The sequence below is a fragment of the Theropithecus gelada genome, chromosome 11 (assembly GCF_003255815.1).
Source record: "Theropithecus gelada isolate Dixy chromosome 11, Tgel_1.0, whole genome shotgun sequence".
NCBI lineage: Eukaryota > Metazoa > Chordata > Mammalia > Primates > Cercopithecidae > Theropithecus > Theropithecus gelada.
Window position 1 is genome coordinate 98294409 of NC_037679.1, and position 18665 is coordinate 98313073.

General features: G+C 50.6%; 1 protein-coding gene across 4 annotated transcripts in view; it reads left to right on the top strand.

Moving 5' to 3' along the window:
- SCNN1A (sodium channel epithelial 1 alpha subunit) overlaps positions 1–14453 on the top strand; it is a 34595-nt gene extending 20142 nt beyond the window's left edge. For 3 of the 4 annotated variants that reach the window (XM_025402981.1, XM_025402982.1, XM_025402980.1), the window contains 9 exons: positions 5966–6069; positions 6411–6574; positions 6997–7095; positions 7287–7404; positions 11894–11972; positions 12082–12139; positions 12292–12347; positions 12495–12570; positions 13042–14453. In XM_025402981.1, the coding sequence (XP_025258766.1) occupies positions 5966–6069; positions 6411–6574; positions 6997–7095; positions 7287–7404; positions 11894–11972; positions 12082–12139; positions 12292–12347; positions 12495–12570; positions 13042–13422 (1135 nt within the window). In that variant the 3' untranslated portion in view covers positions 13423–14453. The remainder of the gene's footprint in view (positions 1–5965; positions 6070–6410; positions 6575–6996; positions 7096–7286; positions 7405–11893; positions 11973–12081; positions 12140–12291; positions 12348–12494; positions 12571–13041) is intronic. The other variant, XM_025402983.1, reaches the window with a different exon arrangement.
- The last annotated feature ends 4212 nt before the right edge of the window (positions 14454–18665 follow it).

An 18665-nucleotide genomic window follows, 5' to 3' on the forward strand; every position in this document is an offset into this window, starting at 1 on the left:
CCACTCTAGCTCTGTCAGTTGCTGGCCAGGTGACTCTGGACGTATCATATCATTCTTCAGAGCCTATTTCTTTGATTGCAAAATGGAAGTAAAACAAAAAATGAGATTCGTTCAATATTCATTCAACAAATAGTTTTGACTATCTGGGCTATGTGCCAGTCACTGTTCTAGGCATTTGGGCTACATCAAAGGAAAAACTATATAATTCGTGCCCCTTTGGCGCTTTTACTCAAGTGGTGAAGATGATGACAATAACACTCATCTCAAGAGCTGCAAGTGCGAGATACAAACGTGAGGGCACTTTACATTACAGACCGTGGTAAATGATGGGTTTCATTACTCTTGTACTCAAACAGGTGAAGTGACTTGCCCCTGGGAATGGGCCGGCCCTGGCTACGGATTCTTCCCACCCCACCGCCCCTCGGGCATTCATTCTTTGAGGACCCCTGTTATAATGTCCTTGCAGTGAGCTCATAGCAGCTGCAGGTTCTCTGATGGCTGGGAGAGGCTGAGGCAAGGGGGGTCCCCTTCTATAACCTCTGGCCCCCTCCTGCCCTGCCTCCTCCTTCTCCTGCTCATTGATTTTCCGGAGCCATCTCCCTGCCTCCGCCTGGCTCCACTCCACAGGGGGCGTTCCCTCCCCTGTTGCTGAAGAATGGCCACAGGGCACGGTGTCACTTCTCACCCTTCACACACACTCTGCCAGTACACGATTTTGTTCCGTCTTTAGCCTTTTTGTTTGTTTAAGGACAGAAACTACCAGCTGGGAAGTAAGATGGTAGCAACGCCTAAGCCTGAGTCAGCCCACACCTGCCACCAGGATCATCTAACCATTACTCGGGCACCTGTGCTTTTCCTATGCCCTCATCCGCTGCCCTCCTTTTGCTCTGTGTGCCTGCCTCCCCATCAACAGAAAGTCCATGGTTCATCTTTGTCTTGGCACTTAGGCACTTAGGTCAGCTCAGAGCCTCATTTCTCGCTTGGGTTGTTATACCCACCCCTCCACCCTACTGTGTTCTTCTACCTCCAAATCATCCCTTCCTTCTGCAACCACAGGAATCTTTGTACTTCATCCTTACTTCACGTCACCACACGTCACTATTCCAGTTAGTCCTGTGTGTTAGCCCATTTTGTGTTGCTATAAAGGAATATCTCACTGGGCGTGGTGGCTCCAGCCTGTAATCCCAGTACTTTGGGAGACCGAGATGGGCGGATCACCTGAGGTCAGGAGTTAGAGATCAGCCCCACCAATGTGGTGAAACCCCGTGTCTACTGAAAATATAAAAATTAGCCAGGTGTGGTGGTACGCACCTGTGGCCTCAGCTACTCAGGAGGCTGAGCCAGGAGGATCACTTGAACCCAAGAGGTGGAGGTTGCAGTGAGCTGAGATCGCACCACTGCACTCCAGCCTGGGCAACAGAGCAAGACTCCATCTGGAAAAAAAAAAAAAAAAGGAATATCTGAGTCTGGGTAATTTATAAAGAAAAGAGGTTTAATTGGCTGAGGGTTCTGCAGATGGTACAAGCATGGCACCAGCATCTGCTCAGCTTCTGGGAGGACTCAGGAAACTTTTACCCATGGTGGAAGGGGAGGAGAGGGGGCAAGAGAGAGAGACCAGGCTCTTGAACTAATTAATAGTGTGAGAATTCACTCATTACTGCAAGGAGGGCACCAAGCCATTCAAGAGGGGCCCGCCCCTGTGACCCAAACACCTCCCACTAGGATCCCCTCCAACATTGGGGATCACATTTCAACATGAGATTTGGAGGAGACGAACATCCAAACTATATCCTGCTGTTTAAAATCCTTCAGTGTCTCTCATGGCCTCCAGCATCAAGCTGGAGCTCCTTAGCATGGCTGTCTCACCACTCTCCTCCCCCGTAACTACACCCTTTTCCCCTACCCTGTAATCTTTTTTAAATAACACTTTTATTGACATATAATTTACTTACCATAAATGTATCCTTTTAATATGTATAATTTAGTGATTTTTAGTATATTTGGAGTTGTGTAACCATTACCACGACCTGGTTTTTTTTTTTTTTTTTTTGAGACAGAGCCTCGCTCCGTCGCCCAGGCTGGAGTACAGTGGCGCGATCTCGGCTCACTGCAAGCTCCGCCTCCCAGGTTCACGCCATTCTCCTGCCTCAGCCTCCCGAGTAGCTGGGACTACGGGCGCCCACCACCACGCCCTGCTAATTTTTTGTATTTTTAGTGGAGACGGGGTTTCACCGTGTTAGCCAGAATGATTTCGATCTCCTGACCTTGTGATCCGCCCACCTCAGCCTCCCAAAGTGCTGGGATTACAGGCGTAAGCCACCGTGCCCGGCCACCACGACTTGTTTTTAGAACATTTTCCTCACCCCAGAAAGAAACCCTGTACCCATTAGCAGTTCTTCCCCATTTTCTCCCCTCCTCCAAGCCCTGAGAGCCACTCTTCTGCTTTCTGTCTCTATGGATTGCCTATGGTGGACATTTCACATAAATGGAATCTTACAATATGTGGCCTTTTGTGAGTGGCCTCTTTCACTTAGCATAACGTTTTCAAAACTTATCCATGTTGTAGCTGGATCAGAACTTAATTTTTATGGCTGAATACTATTACATTGTGTAGATATACCACTTTTTTTTTTTTGAGACAGGTTCTCACTCAGTCACTCAGGCTGGAGTACAGTGGCATGATCAGACCTCACCGCAGCCTTGATTTCCTGGGCTGAAACGGTCTTCCTGATTCAGCCTCCCAAGTAGCTGGGACTACAGGCTCAGGCCACCATGCCCAGCTATTTTTTTTTTTAATTTTAGTGGAGACTAGCTCTCACTATGTTGCCCAGGCTGATCTCTAACTCCTGACCTCAAGCCATTCTCCTGCCTTGGCCTCCCAAAGTGCTGGGATTATAGGCGTGAGCCACCACGCCCGGCCCACATTTTTGCTTATCCATTCTCAGTTGATGGACATTTGGATTGTTTCTACTTTTTGGCTATTATGAATAATGCTGCTGTGAACGTTCCTGTACATGTTTTTGTATGGATCTATGTTTGTATTTCTCTTGGGTGTTCACCTACGAGTGGAACTGTGGGGTCATGTGGTAACTCTATATTTAACATTCTGAGGAACTGCGAGACTTTTCCAAACGGCTGTACCATTTAACGTTCCCAACAGCAATGTATGAAGATTCTTTTTTTTTTTTTTTTTTTTCGAGACGGAGTCTTGCTCTGTCACCCAGGCTGGAGTGCAGTGGCGTGATCTCGGCTCCCGGGTTCATGCCATTGTCCTGCCTCAGCCTCCCAAGTAGCTGGGACTACAGGCGCCCGCCACCACGCCCGACTAGTTTTTTGTATTTTTAGTGGAGACAGGGTTTCACCGTGTTAGCCAGGATGGTCTCGATCTCCTGACCTCATGATCTGCCTGTCTCGGCCTCCCAAAGTGCTGGGATTACAGGCTTGAGCCACCGCGCCCGGCCCAGCAATGTATGAAGATTCTAAATTCTCTACATCCTCCTCATGTTGTTTTCTGTGTTTTCGACTTTAGCCATCTTAATGAATCCCTGTAATTGTGCTAGTGAGCTAATACAGCTCTTACTAAGGCTAAACACCATTCTAAGCATAATTTCATGCTCGACACCCCTGTGAGGTTGATATTTTTATTATCCCCATTTTACAGCTGAGGAAACTGAGGTACAGATTAAGTAAGTAACTTGTTTGGTCCCACATCTAATACTTGTTAGAGCCCCAGGATTCAAATACAAGGAATTTAATTCTGGAGTCTGTGCTCTTTTTTTTTTTTTTTTGGAGATGGAGTTTCGCTTTTACTGGCCAGGCTGGAGTGCAATGGCGCAATCTCAGCTCACCACAACCTCTGCCTCCCAAGTTCAAGTGATTCTCCTGCCTCAGCCTTCTGAATAGCTGGGATTACAGGCATGCACCACTATGCCCGGCTAATTTTGTATTTTTAGTAGAGATGGGGTTTCACCATGTTGGCCAGGCTGGTCTCAAACTCCTGACCTCAGGTGACCCCACCCGCCTCGGCCTCCCAAAGTTCTGAGATTATAGGCATGAGCCACTGCGCCCGGCTGAGTCTGTGCTCTTAACCACCACATTATACTGATTCTCATAGGCCACTATGTTAATGTGCTTAGTGTGTATCTCTATGTGTTTTTGCAAAATCTGTATTTAATTTACATAAATGGTACTGTGTTATAGACCCCATTTCACCTCTTACTTTTTTTTTTTTTTTGAGACAGAGTCTCACTGTAGAGTGCAGTGGTGCAATCTCAGTTCACTGAACCTCCCAAGTTCAAGCGATTCTTCTGCCTCAGCCTCCTGAGTAGCTGAGGTAATAGACGCCTGCCACCACACCTGGCTAATTTTTGTATTTTTGGTAGAGACGGGGTTTCACCATGTTGGCCAGGCTGGTCTCGGACTTCTGACTTCAACTGATCCACCCGCCTCAGCCTCCTCCCAAAGTGTTGGAATTACAGGTGTGAGCCACTATGCCCCGCCACTTTTTATTTATTTATTTCAACGAAGCTCTATGCTTTAAAATCCATCCATGTTGCTCCACCTCACCTGCTCATCGAACCTGTGCCTGCTTTCTATGGGGGTGGCACCCACCACATTGTGCTTGTCCCCTCTCTGTGTGCAAAGGGCTCACCAGCCTTCAGGACTGGCCACTTCTGTAGCCTCTCCTTCAGTCCTTCCCTGCATCTAGTCTGGGCTCTAGAAGTGCTGACTTCCCAGTACCTCCTAGAATGGGCACCAGTATGTCATGCCTCTGTGCCTGTGTTCTTCAAGGGCCAATGGAATATCCCGGATCATCTGGTTCCAATCTCCTCATTTCACAGAACCATCCTACATTTTACAGAGGAGGAGAATAAGCTTAGAAACAATCACTTGCTCAAGGCCGTACAACCAGAACCCCACTCCTTATCTCTGGCCAGCCTCTTCTCCCTCTTCTCTTTATTCCTCCTCTGCTGCTCACTGGCCGAAGTCCCCTTTCCCTCTTTGCCCTGCTCCCGTCATTAGCTCCAAGATGGCAGGGTAGCAGAACACAGATACTCTCTGCGCTGTGTGGCACACGTGCTGTGTTTTACCCCACACAGGCTCCCTGTTCTGGAACCTGTGGTTTGCTGTGAAATTACAGTCCTACTGCAGCCGTGATGCCTCTGTGATTGCTTTCTCTCTGTCCCCACACCTGTCCCAGATGAGTTTTGGACCTACCGTTCTGAGACATGCCGATGCAAGAGGCTGCCCGGAAGCACTTGGTACCGATCGTCCTCCCCTCAGCTCCGTGCTCACCACTGCTCACACTTTCTCCTTTAACCCTGCTCCCCTCCACCTCCCCACTTCATTCATTCATTCATTCATTCGTTCATTCCTCACTCAACAACTATTTATTAATCATCTCCTCTATCTCCTAGATGACAGGAACGATGCAGCTAACCTAGAGATGACACAGAGATGAATGAGATGTGGCTGCTGTTATCAAGGAGCTCATGATTCAATGGGGAACTAACATTTAGACACATGGGCAGTTAGGGACATGCAAGAATCTTTGTAGTGCAACAAGAGAGAAGTTACAAGGCAGCACGGAAGTCAAGGCCGGTGAGCCTAGATGGCCTGGTGAGAGGAGCCTGGGCTAGAAGGTAGATGACCTAAGGTGTGAACCCCCAGGCTCATCATCGCAATGGGACCTTGGGCCGGCTGTTGGAGCTCTCTGAGCCTTAGCTTCCTCCTCTGTGATATGAGGATGAGACTCTCACCGGCTGTTGGTTGGAGTGACTGAGGGAGTGTGAGTAAAGCTCTCAGCATTGTGCCAGCACATGGTAGGTGATCAGGAAACAAACGACTCTGAAAGCCCAAGTCCTGTAGGAGTTTAAGGGAGTGGAGAATTCTCTCTGCCTCATCTCCCTGCTCCCTGGACCACCTACACTTTCCTCTCTGACCCTACTCTCTCTTTCCTGATAAGGAATTACTCTCACTTCCACCACCCAGTGTATGGAAACTGCTACACTTTCAATGACAAGAGCAACTCTAACCTCTGGATGTCTTCCATGCCTGGAGTCAACAACGGTGAGCAACTCCCCGCTTGCTCCATGGCGCCCCCTGCCTCAGCCACTCCCGTGTACTTACCTTGAGCTCACCTCCTAGAACTGCTGGGAGGGGTCCCCTGTGCTCTCTCTCCCCAACAGGTGCCACATAGTCCGTTCCAGGCATGAGAGGAATCCTGTCCCAGGTCTTCCTCCTGCCTCCAGATTCCAGCCCATGGGTTGCCAGGTCCCTTTGTGGGTCTTCCTGAACTTGCTCCTCTTGCAGTGTTGGAGACTGGGCAAGGAAAGGAGAGTGGATTTCCATCTTCTAACTCTTCTCCAGGATTCCCGCCTCTGCCAACTCTGCTCTCTCTGCACCCCTAGGTCTGTCCCTGATGCTGCGCACAGAGCAGAATGACTTCATTCCCCTGCTGTCCACGGTGACTGGGGCCCGGGTAATGGTGCACGGGCAGGATGAACCTGCCTTTATGGATGATGGTGGCTTTAACTTGCGGCCTGGCGTGGAGACCTCCATCAGCATGAGGAAGGCAAGGATGCTGACTGGGAGGCCTGGAAGGAGAGCCTCAGATTGCAGAGGGGCAGGGGGGAGGCATGGCAGGCTGCGGAGGGAGAGCGTGTGGGGTGGGCCTTGAGCATGTGGAGGTCTTCAGGAGCAGGAACGAGGGGCAGAGGGGTTGGCACTGGGAAGTAAGGCCCTGCAGGGTGGACCTTGGGGAACAAGTGCTGAGAAGGCATTCAGGGTATGCTTACGATTCCTGGGGATGCTCTGGGCCCAGTGGCCTTGAAACGAGCAGTGGGTAGGCATGAGGTGGCTGGAGGCATGTATTGAGAGGGTGAGGCTGGTAGGAGGGGCTGGCCGGTGTGAGATACAACCTGGAACTGAGGGAAGGGAGAGAACCCGGAGGCACTTGCTCTGTCCTCTGATCTCTTGGTGTATGTGGGTTCATAGGAAGCCCTGGACAGACTTGGGGGCGACTATGGCGACTGCACCAAGAATGGCAGTGATGTCCCTGTCAAGAACCTTTACCCTTCAAAGTACACGCAGCAGGTGAGGCCCAACCTGATTCTGTGGCAGCCACTCCCAGGCCTGCCCTGGCTGGTCCTGCAAAGCTGGAGGGATTGTGTGTGTGTGAGAGAGAGGGAAACTGGGGGGTGGTGGAAAGAGGATGGAGGCTCTGTGCAGAGAACTGCTGAGTTCAGTCCCGAACCCCCTCTCCTCTCCACCCTCCTCCCTTCCAGGTGTGTATTCACTCCTGCTTCCAGGAGAACATGATCAAGGAGTGTGGCTGTGCCTACATCTTCTATCCGCGGCCGCAGAACGAGGAGTACTGTGACTACAGGAAGCACAGTTCCTGGGGTGAGACTCCAGGGAGTCCCTGCCCTGCCCTGCTGACCCCAGTACTCACTGAGGCGCTTCTTCCTGTCAGTCCCCTGTTTGTGGGGATGACTTCTGGCTGGAATCACATCCTACCTGCTGGGATGAATCCTCCCTTGCTCTTGTTTTTCAGCCTTTAGTCTCTGCCTCTGTCAGTTTCCCTCACCCTCAGTCTCTCTCTCTCTTTTTTTTTTTTTTTTTTGAGACGGAGTCTCGCTCTGTCACCCAGGCTGGAGTGCAGTGGTGCAATCTCAGCTCACTGCAAGCTCCGCCTCCCGGGTTCACGCCATTCTCCTGCCTCAGCCTCCCAAGTAGCTGGGACTACAGGCGCCCGCCACCATGCCTGGCTAATTTTTTTGTATTTTTAGTAGAGACTGGGTTTCACTGTGTTAGCCAGGATGGTCTCGATCGCCTGACCTCATGATCCGCCCGCCTCGGCCTCCCTCTCTCTTCTGTTTCTTTCCTCCCTCTCAGTGTTGCCGTCTCTCTGTTTTGGCCTTTGTGTGTTTGTCAAGGAACTGTCCCATTTAAAACAACCTGCAGCAGAAGGAAGAAGAGCACCCGAGAAAACCTCCAGCCGTTCCTCACTGGCTGCTGAGGTTTCCGTGCACGCTCTGCCCGCAGCTTCCCTGCTCAGTGCCCAGGGTGTGAGAAAACCTCCAGCCATTCCTCACTGGCTGCTGAGGTTTCCGTGCACGCTCTGCCCACAGCTTCCCTGCTCAGTGCCCAGGGTGCTTAGCTGGGCAGGCTCCGGAGGGGCTGGGTGGGGTACACAACACTTCCCTGGGGCGCAGGAAGAAAATATTAGAAGTTACATGGGTCCGTCTCGTTCCTTCACATTTTCCATCTTATGTGCTTTAGAATGGACGTACTGTATCCATTCAACAGTAGAGGTATGTAATTTATAAATCAAATATGTATATTGGACCTGCTTATTTAAGTTTTTTTTTTTTTTTTTTTTTTACCTGAACAAGGGCACAATCAATAAAGTTTGAAGCACCTTGGAATCTCCTCCTTATCCTGGTGTAGGAGTAGACAAATCTCTTTCCTTTGGACTACAGCTGAGCTGTTTGGCAGGGACGTTGTGTGCCAGGAAGCTGAGAGAGAAAGAAAATCACAAAACTAAAATATGGAAGCTGCAAGGGGTTGCATTCCTGGAGTGCATGCTCTTCCCCGGCACAACCGGCCTGTTCCCCCTGCAGTTCCTCCTCCCAGGGCTCTCCCCTGGGCCCAGCTGTGCCACAGGGTGGGCTGAGGGCCATCCCGGGAGGTGACATGGTAGCGGACACTGGAGACACGGAGGCCTCAAAGGCAGCGGATTGTCTCACCCCAGAGTTCAGCGTCCATCCCTACCTTGTTCCTGTCTGTGGCGACTTTTCCACTTCTGTCCTTCCCTGGGCTGGCTCCGCAGTTCTCTTCTGCCTGGACTTTCCAGTCGTGGCCTCCTGGTTCCTGTCTCTCTGACCTTAGAGGAGTGTAGCACATCAGAACTGGGGGAAACCCAAAGGCCATCTGGCCTCACCTCCTTTCTCAGATGAGCAAATTGAGGTCCAGGGGGAGGATGTGACATGTCCCAGGGTATACAGGACCGGGACAGAGGGGATGCCACCCGGGATTTCTCCCTCCCCTCAAATAATTATTTCTACGTCGTGGGTTTGCACATCTGTGAGTGAAAAATAACAATATTGATTGCTGAGAAGTTGTGAGGATGAGAGAGGAAGTAAGGCTAAAAACACAGTCTGCTGCATTTCCTAGGGCTTACTTCCCCGGAGAAGAGGACCAGCTGCTTCCCCTTCTTCCAAAGATCTCCAACCCTGGTAGGGATTTGGGTCAGAAATGAAGAAGGACTTCGGACTGAGGAACTAAAAGTAGCAATAATGACAAAATAACCTTACTTAGAATTTGGGAAATAGGGGAGGAGGGGAATCTGCAGTTCCATTATTCTTTTTTTTTTTTTTTTTTTTGGTAATAGCTTTATTGAGATAATTTATATCCCATAGGATTCACTCATTTAAAGCGTACAGCTTCATTTTAGTCAAATTTTAGTTTTTAGTTTTAGGTTTTCAGTATAGTCCCAGAGTTGTGCAATCATCACCACCATCAATTTTGGAATATTTTTAGTGTTCCCAAAAGAAACCTTGTACTCACTCAGGCCGGGCATGGTGGTTCATGCCTGTAATCCCAGCATTTTGAGAGGCCAAGGTGGGCAGATCACTTGAGCCCAGGAGTTCGACACCAACCTGGGCAACATGGTGAAACCCTGTCTTTACAAAAATTAGCTGGGCATGGTGGTGCACACCTATAGTCCCAGTCACTTGGGAGGCTGAGGTGGGAGAATCACCTGAGCCCAGGAGGTCGAGGCTGTAGTGAGCCATGATCAGGCCACTGCACTCCAGCCTGGGTGATGGAGTGAGACCCTGTCTCAAAAAAATAAATAGATAAACCTTGTACTCATTAGCAAATCCCAAGCTTCCCTCCCCTCTTCCACCACTGCCAGCCCTTGGGCAACCACGATTCTTTCTTTCTCTATGGATTTGCCTATTCTGAATCTTTTTTTTTTTTTTTCAGAGACAGAATCTCCCACTGTCGCCCAGACTGGAGTGCAGTGGCGCAGTCTCGGCTCACTGCAACCTCCACCTCTCAGGTTCAAACAATTCTCCTGTCTCAGCCTCCCAAGTACCTGGGACTACAGGCGCATGCCACCACGCCCGGCTAATTTTTATATTTTTTAGTAGAGAGGGGGTTTCACCATATTGGTCAGGCTAGTCTTGAACTCCTGACCTCAGGTGATCCACCTGCCTCGGCCTCCCAAAGTGCTGGAATTACAGGTGTGAGCCACCATGCCCGGCCATTCTGAATCTTTCATACAGATGGAATCTTAGAGTGTGCGACCTTCGTGTCTGCCTTATTTCACTTAGCATAATATTTTCAAGTTTCATCCATATTGTAGCGATAGCAGTGCCTCATTCCTTTATATGGCTGAATAACAACACTCCCTTGTATGGATAGACCACTTTGTTTACCCATTTATCAGTTAGTGGACATTTGTGTTGTTGCCACTTTTTGGTTACTGTGAATAATGCTGCTGTGAGCATTTGTGTACAAGTTTTTGTGTGGACACGTGTTTTCCATTTTTTTGCGTATATACCTAGGAGCGGAATTGCTGGGTCATACGGTAATCTATGTTTAACCTTTTCTGAGGAGCTGCCAGGCTGTTTTCCAAAGTGACATCACCATTGTACATCCCTAGCAGCAGTATATGAGGTTTTCAGTTTCTCTATATCCTGCCAGTTCTTGTTATTGTCTTTTTAAATTTAAATTTAATTTAATTTAATTTTTGAGAAGACTCTCACTCTGTTGCCCAGGCTTCAGTGCAGTGGCACGATCTTGGCTCACTACAACCTCCACCTCCTGGGTTCAAGCAATTCTCCTGCCTCAGCCTCCCAAGTAGCTGGGATTACAGGTGTGCACCACCACACCTGGCTAATTTTTGTATTTTCAGTAGAGACTGGATTTCACCATGTTGGCCAGGCTGGTCTCGAATTCCTGACCTCAGGTGATCCACCTGCCTCAGCCTCCCATAGTGTTGGTATTACAGGCACGAGCCACCGTGCCTGGCATATTGTCTTTTTTTAAATAATAGACATCTTAATGGGCATGAAGTGTTATCTTATTGTGGCATAGTTCCCTTATTCTTATACAATTATTGTTCCCATTTTTCTTTATGGCGTTTAAGTTTTTGTCCATAGTGTGTATTTCCTTATGCTGGTGTATCCTGTTTTGTTTTGTTTTTCCCCTGACTTAGTTTATTTTCTTTCTTTATTAATTTATTTTTTAGGCCGGGTGCGGTGGCTCACGCCTGTAATACCAGCACTTTGGGAGGCCAAGGCGGGTGGATCACGAGGTCTTGAGATCGAGACCATCCTGGCTAACACAGAGAAACCCTGTCTCTACTAAAAATACAAAAAAATTAGCCGGGCATAGTGGTGGGCCCCTGTAGTCCCAGCTACTTGGGAGGCTGAGGCAGGAGAATGGCGTGAACCCGGGAGGCGGAACTTGCAGTAAGCCGCGATCATGCCACTGTACTCTAGCCTGGGCAACAGAGCGAGACTCCGTCTAAAAAAAAGAAAAAAAATTAATTTATTTAAAAATTTTTTTTTAGAGACAAGGTCTCACTCTGTTGCCAGGGTTGGAGTACAAAGGCACACTCATAGCTCACTTGCAACCTTGAACTCCTGGCCTCAAACGACCCTCCCACCTCAGCCTCCCAAAGAGCTGAGCCACTGTCCCTGGCCTAGCTTAATTTCTTAAACATTTGGTACTTCTTGGTACTGCCACTCATAGGACATCATTATAATGCTAAATAGTGCTCTTGTAAAGTGGGTACCCAGGGATCTTGGGAGACCTCTTGGGTGTGGGGTAGAGAAAGTTGAGGTGCCCTAGGAGAACAGGCATCTCTCTGTACCCACAGGCTACTGCTACTATAAGCTCCAGGCTGACTTCTCCTCAGACCACCTGGGCTGTTTCACCAAGTGCCGGAAGCCATGCAGGTTAGTGTCCCCTTCCCCGGGTGCAGGTTGGGTAGAATACAGGTTACCCAGCCAAGCCTTCGAGTGGGAGAGCTCTGCCCCAACACTGAACACCTTTCTCCATCCCCAGTGTGACCAGCTACCAGCTCTCGGCTGGTTACTCACGATGGCCCTCGGTGACATCCCAGGTAGAGTGTGGGGAAGCGACGGGTGGGGGATGTGTATGCCCGTGTAACGCTGTGGCCTTCTCTGGGTATTTTGTGTATGAGTGTGTTTGACACAACCTATCCCTGTAAGCCTGAAGCGTATGGACCTTGATGACAGCCCCATTCTTTCCTAGGAATGGGTCTTCGAGATGCTGTCGCGACAGAACAACTACACCATCAACAACAAGAGGTGAGTCCCGCCCTGGTCCCAGCCACAAGAAAGGAATCTTTGGGAGGGAAAATAGACCTAGGAAGAGGGATCGATATGGTTGATTAGAGGAAGGTCCAGGAAGTTCATCCTCTACCATTTCTTCCCACCCTCTGCCCCACACCTAAGAAATGGAGTGGCCAAAGTCAACATCTTCTTCAAGGAGCTGAACTACAAAACCAATTCTGAGTCCCCCTCTGTCACGGTAGGTCGTGCCTGGATGGAGCCTGTGATGCTCTGAGGGTCTTACTTAGCAGGGCAGCTGTCAGGGGAAACCAAAAGGTTGTCTGTGGGCCAGAAGGCTCTAGGTCTCAAAGGCGGGGGACCAAAGAAGAGGGTCAAGGGAGAGGTCAGGAGGGTTGGAAGAAGGAGCTCGGCCGGGGCATAAGGTCTCTGGGGGTGGTGGGAGGGATAGGCATGCTAGATGCTGAGGTGAAGGTGCTTGAGCCATGCCCCCATTTCAGCTGCCCCTGACTGTGGGCCAGTTGCCAGTTTTCTCTGGGTGACGCTGGCCAGGAGCAGAGACAAGGAGCCCAGGGGGCTGCTGAGAGGCCGACAGGACTCAGGGGTCCTCAGGGATGAAGGGAGACAGCTTGGTGAGGAGGAATGGGGGCTCCTCTGCCAGAGTCCATCCAGAACCCTCTGTCCCATCGTCAGTGTACCTCTTCTCTCACAGATGGTCACCCTCCTGTCCAACCTGGGCAGCCAGTGGAGCCTGTGGTTCGGCTCCTCAGTGCTGTCTGTGGTGGAGATGGCTGAGCTCATCTTTGACCTGCTGGTCATCACATTCCTCCTGCTGCTCCGAAGGTTCCGAAGCCGATACTGGTCTCCAGGCCGAGGGGACAGGGGTGCTCAGGAGGTGGCCTCCACCCAGGCATCCTCCCCGCCTTCCCACTTCTGCCCCCACCCCACATCTCTGTACTTGTCCCAGCTAGGCCCTGCTCCCTCCCCAGCCTTGACAGCCCCTCCCCCTGCCTATGCCACCCTGGGCCCCTGCCCATCTCCAGGGGGCTCCGCAGGGGCCAGCTCCACTGCCTATCCTCTGGGGGGGCCCTGAGAGAGAAGGAGAGGTTCCTCGCACCAAGGCAGATGCTCCCCTGGTGGGAGGGTGCTGCCCTTGGCAAGATTGAAGGATGTGCAGGGCTTCCTCTCAGAGCCGCCCAAACTGCCTTTGATGTGTGGAGGGGAAGCGAGATGGGTAAGGGGCTCAGGAAGTTGTTCCAAGAACAGTGGCCAATGAAGCTGCCCAGAAGTGCCTTGGCTCCGGCTCTGTACCCCTTGGTACTGCCTCTGAACACTCTGGTTTCCCCACCCAACTGCAGCTAAGTCTCCTTTTCCCTTGGATCAGCCAAGCCACACTTGGAGCTTTGACAAGGAACTTTCCTAAGAAATGGCTGATGACCAGGACAAAACACAACCAAGGGTACACACAGGCATGCACGGGTTTCCTGCCTGGCGACAGCTGAAGCCAGCCCCTGACTGACCTGGCCACACTGCTCTCCAGTAACACAGATGTCTGCTCCTCATCTTGAACTTGGGTGGGAAACCCCACCCAAAAGCCCCCTTTATTACTTAGGCAATTCCCCTTCCCTGACTCCCGAGAGCCAGGGCCGGAGCAGACCCATGTAAGTAAAGGCAGCTCCAGGGCTCCTCTAGGCTCATACCCGTGCCCTCACAGAGCCATGCTCCAGCGCTTCTGTCCTGTGTCTTTCGTCCCTCTACATGTCTGCTCAAGATATTTCCTCAGCCTGAAAGCTTCCCCAGCCATCTGCCGGAGAACTCCTATGCATCCCTCAGAACCCTGCTCAGACACCATTACTTTTGTGAAGGCCTCTGCCACATCTTGTCGTCCCAAAAATTGATCACTCCCCTTTCTCCTGGGCTCCCGTAGCACACTATAACATCTGCTGGAGTGTTGCTGTTGCACCATACTTTCTTGTACGTTTGTGTCTGCCTCCCCAACTGGACTGTGAGGGCCTTGTGGCCAGGGACTGAGTCTTGCCCGTTTATGTATGCTCCGTGTCTAGCCCATCATCCTGCTTGAAGCAAGTAGGCAGATGCTCAATAAATGTTTGTTGCATAAAGGAATGTCTGGAGAGCTGGATGGGGCATCTTGAAGGGGGTAGGGAGTGGATACAAGTCACCACCCAAGCTTCTGGGTGGTCATGGGGCTGGGGGAGGGTACACACTCCCATGGCCCTTGGTTGCACCATGGAAGTGATCGTTCTTCACAGGGTCTTAAGAGGGGCAAACGGTCTGGTGAATTCCTCCATGGTCATTGCTGAGCATCTGCTGTGTGCCTATGGGCGTTGCTGAGTGTCTGCTGTGTGCCCATGAGCGTCTTCCATGTTAGGGTGGAAGGGGGAAGACATGGTGCCGTCCCTTCAGGGGACCTACCTCACAGTGTTTGGGGAGACTTGCCCTCTCCAGTGTCTGAACCTCCTTTTCCTTCTCTCCTTTAGTCACCATCATCACTAACCTCCCCACCCCCGCCACCGCATTTGCTGAGTCCCACTTACCACCTGGAGGCAATGAACCGTCATCTGCCTGCCTCCCATCAGCTGCCTGGTGGTGGTGGAGGATGACGAGGCTCAGGCCAGTTTCTCCCGGAAATGCAAAGCCTTATGTGGTCTTATTGGTACATGATTGCAGAGAGGGGCACAAGGAATCCTCCCAGCTTTCGTAAAGGAGAGACTGAGCTCCAGGGAGGGGCTGAAGGGTGTGCGAGTGGAATTCCAGCTCTCTGACCCTGGCTTCTCCCCCACGCCAGCATAAGACCTGGAATCCGGAAGTGACCCTTTCTCACCATCTTTGGGGATTCTGTCCCTGCCACCTTAGTCTCATTCATCTTAATTGCAGCCTTCCTGTTCTGAGGAGCCAAAGGGGGAAGACCTCGGGGAAGGAGGAGAAGGAGCTGGTGACGGGGATAGGAAGATAGACAGGGTCATGACCTAATACGGTGTGGCGACTGCTGACTTCCCTTTCCTAGACTTGAGCTGATGAAGGGGAAATGGTGTTGCTTCAGCATTCTCCTCCGTCAGAGCCCTCAGGTGCAGACTGCCCTTGTCTGCCCTCTCAGCCTCAGCCTCGGCCCGCCTGGGCCCCAGCGCCCTCTCCTCTGGCTGGGGCGGGAGGACCTGCCGGACACAGCCAGATGTATTATGGATGACTGTAGTCAGCTCCCCCAGACTCCTGCTTCTCTTGCCTCCTGCTTTTTTTTCCTGGAGCTGTCTCCTTATCTCCATTCACTTGTCTATGGGTTACTCCTGGACCCTGGGGTTAGGAGTTGGAATCAAGCTGTTAGCGATAAAAGGGTTCAAGTTGACTCATTTTCCTTATCAGGCTTAGTAGTTGAAGTGACTTGCTGAACTTCATAATTCTTACAGAACTAGCCATGAACCCAGCTCCCTTTCTATGACTCACCCTGCCACCCTGTGACACGTGGAGTCTGAATGGCAGGTCTGGGGCTAGAACCCACGTCACCTGGACTTGGAGTTCAGTGACCCTTTGGGTTAAGCATGTGCCTCTGTGTGTGTGTGTGTGTGTGTGTGCGCGCACGTGCACGCACCTATGTGTGTGACATGGGGGAGGAAGGTCACTGCTCTCTGTAGCTGTTTTCTTCATCCTTTGCTCTACAAACCCAAACAGCCAATTCTGCCATCCCCAGTCTGCTCCTTTCCTGTTTCTCCATCTCCTCTGACCATGATTTTTTTCTATCCCTGGAGGGATGATGGTCTCATTCTCACCTCCTCCACAAAACGTGCTGGCTTTTCATATTCCTAGATCCACCCACTTCTCACCATCTTTTCTTTTTTTCTAAACAAAATTTTATTGAAAAATTTAATACAACATATGTCAAAGTTGTAAAGTCATTGAGTAAATAAGCATTTATCCTAAATATTGAACAATATTCTCCTTTTGTGGCAGGCTATGTGTCATGGCTTTGGCACTTTGCACAGACTATTAGAAATACCTTTTAATATTAAAAATAGGACATTGAGGCCGGGCGCGGATCCCCATGCCTGTAATCCCAGCACTTTGGGAGGTTGAGGTGGGTGTTACCTGAAGTCAGGAGTTCAAGACTAGCCTAGCTAACATGGAGAAACCCCGTCTCTCCTAAATACAAAAAATTAGCCAGGCGTGATGGCACATGCCTATAATCCCAGCTACTTGGGAGGCTGAGCAGGAGAATTGCTTGAACCTGGGAGGCGGAGGTTGTAGTGAGCCGAGATTGCGCCACTGCACTTGGGCCTGGGCAACAAGAGCGAAACTCTATCAGAAAAAAAAGGCCGGGTGCAGTGGCTCACACCTGTAATCTCAGCACTTTGGGAAGTGGAGGCAGGTGGATCACAAGGTCAGGAGATCGAGACCATCCTGGCTAACATGGTGAAACCCCGTCTCTACTAAAAATACAAAGAAAACTTAGCCGGGCTGGGCACGGTGACTCAAGCCCATAATCCCAGCACTTTGGGAGGTCGAGGTGGGCGGATCACGAGGTCAGGAGATCAAGACCATCCTGGCTAACACGGTGAAACCCCGTCTCTACTAAAAATACAAAAAATTAGCCAGGGGAGGTGGCAGGTGCCTGTAGTCCCAGCTACTCAGGAGGCTGAGGCGGGAGAATGGCGTGAACCCAGGAGGCGGAGCTGGCAGTGAGCCTAGATCGTGCCACTGCACTCCAGCCTGGGTGACAGAGTGAGACTCTGTATCAAAAAAAAAAAAAAAATTAGCCAGGCGTGGTGGTGGGTGCCTGTAGTCCCAGCTGCTTGGAAGGCTGAGTCAGGAGAATGGCATGAACCTGGAAGGCGCAGCTTGCAGTGAGCCGAGATTGTGCCACTGCACTTCAGCCTGGGCAACAAGAGTGAAACTCTATCTCAAAAAAAAAAAAAAAAAATAGGACGTTGAAGTTGGTTTCTTTTTTTGATACAGAGTCTCGCTCTGTCGGCCAGGCTGGAGTAAAGTGGCAGGATCTTGGCTCACTGCAACCTCTGCCTCCCGGGTTCAAGGAATTCTCCTGCCTCAGCCTCATGAGTAGCTGGGATTACAGGCACGGGCCACCATGCCCGGCTAATTTTTGCATTTTTAGTAGACACAGGGTTTCACCATGTTGGTCAGGTTGGTCTCGAACTCCTGACCTTGTGATTCGCCCGCCTCAACCTCCCAAAGTGCTGGGATTACAGGCATGAGCCACTGCGCTCTGCCTTTTTTTTTTTTTTTTTTTTGCCGCCCTCTCCCATACCACACTCCCCTGTATCACTTATCCTTCTGAAGTTGTTATTAATCATTCATACAACTAGCCGGGCATAGTGGTGTGCGATGGTAGTCTTAGCCACTCGGAAGGCTGAGGTGGGAGGCTAACTTGAGGCCAGGAGTTCTAGGTTAGGTGAGCTACGATTGCACCATTTGCACTTTAGCCTGGGTGACAGAGCAAGCTCCTGTTTCAAAAATAATGATAATAATTGCTACCACTTATTAAATGCTTAATATAAGGCAAACACTTGCTAAACACTTTATATGCTTGATGTAAGCATCAAGCCAGTTCTGTGAAGGGTACCAGCAAGTTTCCCATTTTTTAGATGAGCAGACTGAGGTTCTTCTCACTGTTTCATACTGGAAACTTGCACTTGATTCTAAGGCCCCTGCTTCTTCAAGAACTCCACTTTGGGTTTGCTTCTACTGTCCCCGGGGTCTACCTTTGTGATGGTGGTGAGCTGCTTCCTTTCTGAATCCACTTTCAACCCTACAGTTCTCCAGAAGCTGGATGATGGGACCGAGTAAAGTCAGCTCCCCCAGCAGTGAGGGACACGGAAGCTCCATTCTCATCTACGGATCACAGAGGGGAAGCCAGGAAGAGCCAGGGGACGGTGGACTTGGGGCTGGGAGGTCATTTCAGAGGGAGAAGGGGTGAGAAGCTCTGATTTCAAGTTCCAAAGCCCTAGGGCCTCCCTCTTCTCTGTCTCCCTGCATTTCTAGCTGCCTCAGCAGCTGAAGGCCCTTGGGCGGGTGTAGGAAAGGTCATTGTACCAAGAAGATAGTTGGGTAAATGCTGTACCTTTGTTGTAGGATTCTCTTGGGAGATGTCTGCATCAGTGGGGATGGCATAAAGTAGCCAGAGTCAGGATGTGGGGTCTGACTCAGTGACAGAAAAAGTGGCAGTGTGTCTCTCATAGCCAAAACAGCCCTTGGACCGGGAGTCAGGAGTCTGGGGTTCTCGGTTGGCTCTGCCTCCTGGCACACTGGGTTTCTGGACCTCAGTTTTCTCCTCTATAAAACCAGGGGGTTGGCTGGGCATGGTGGCTC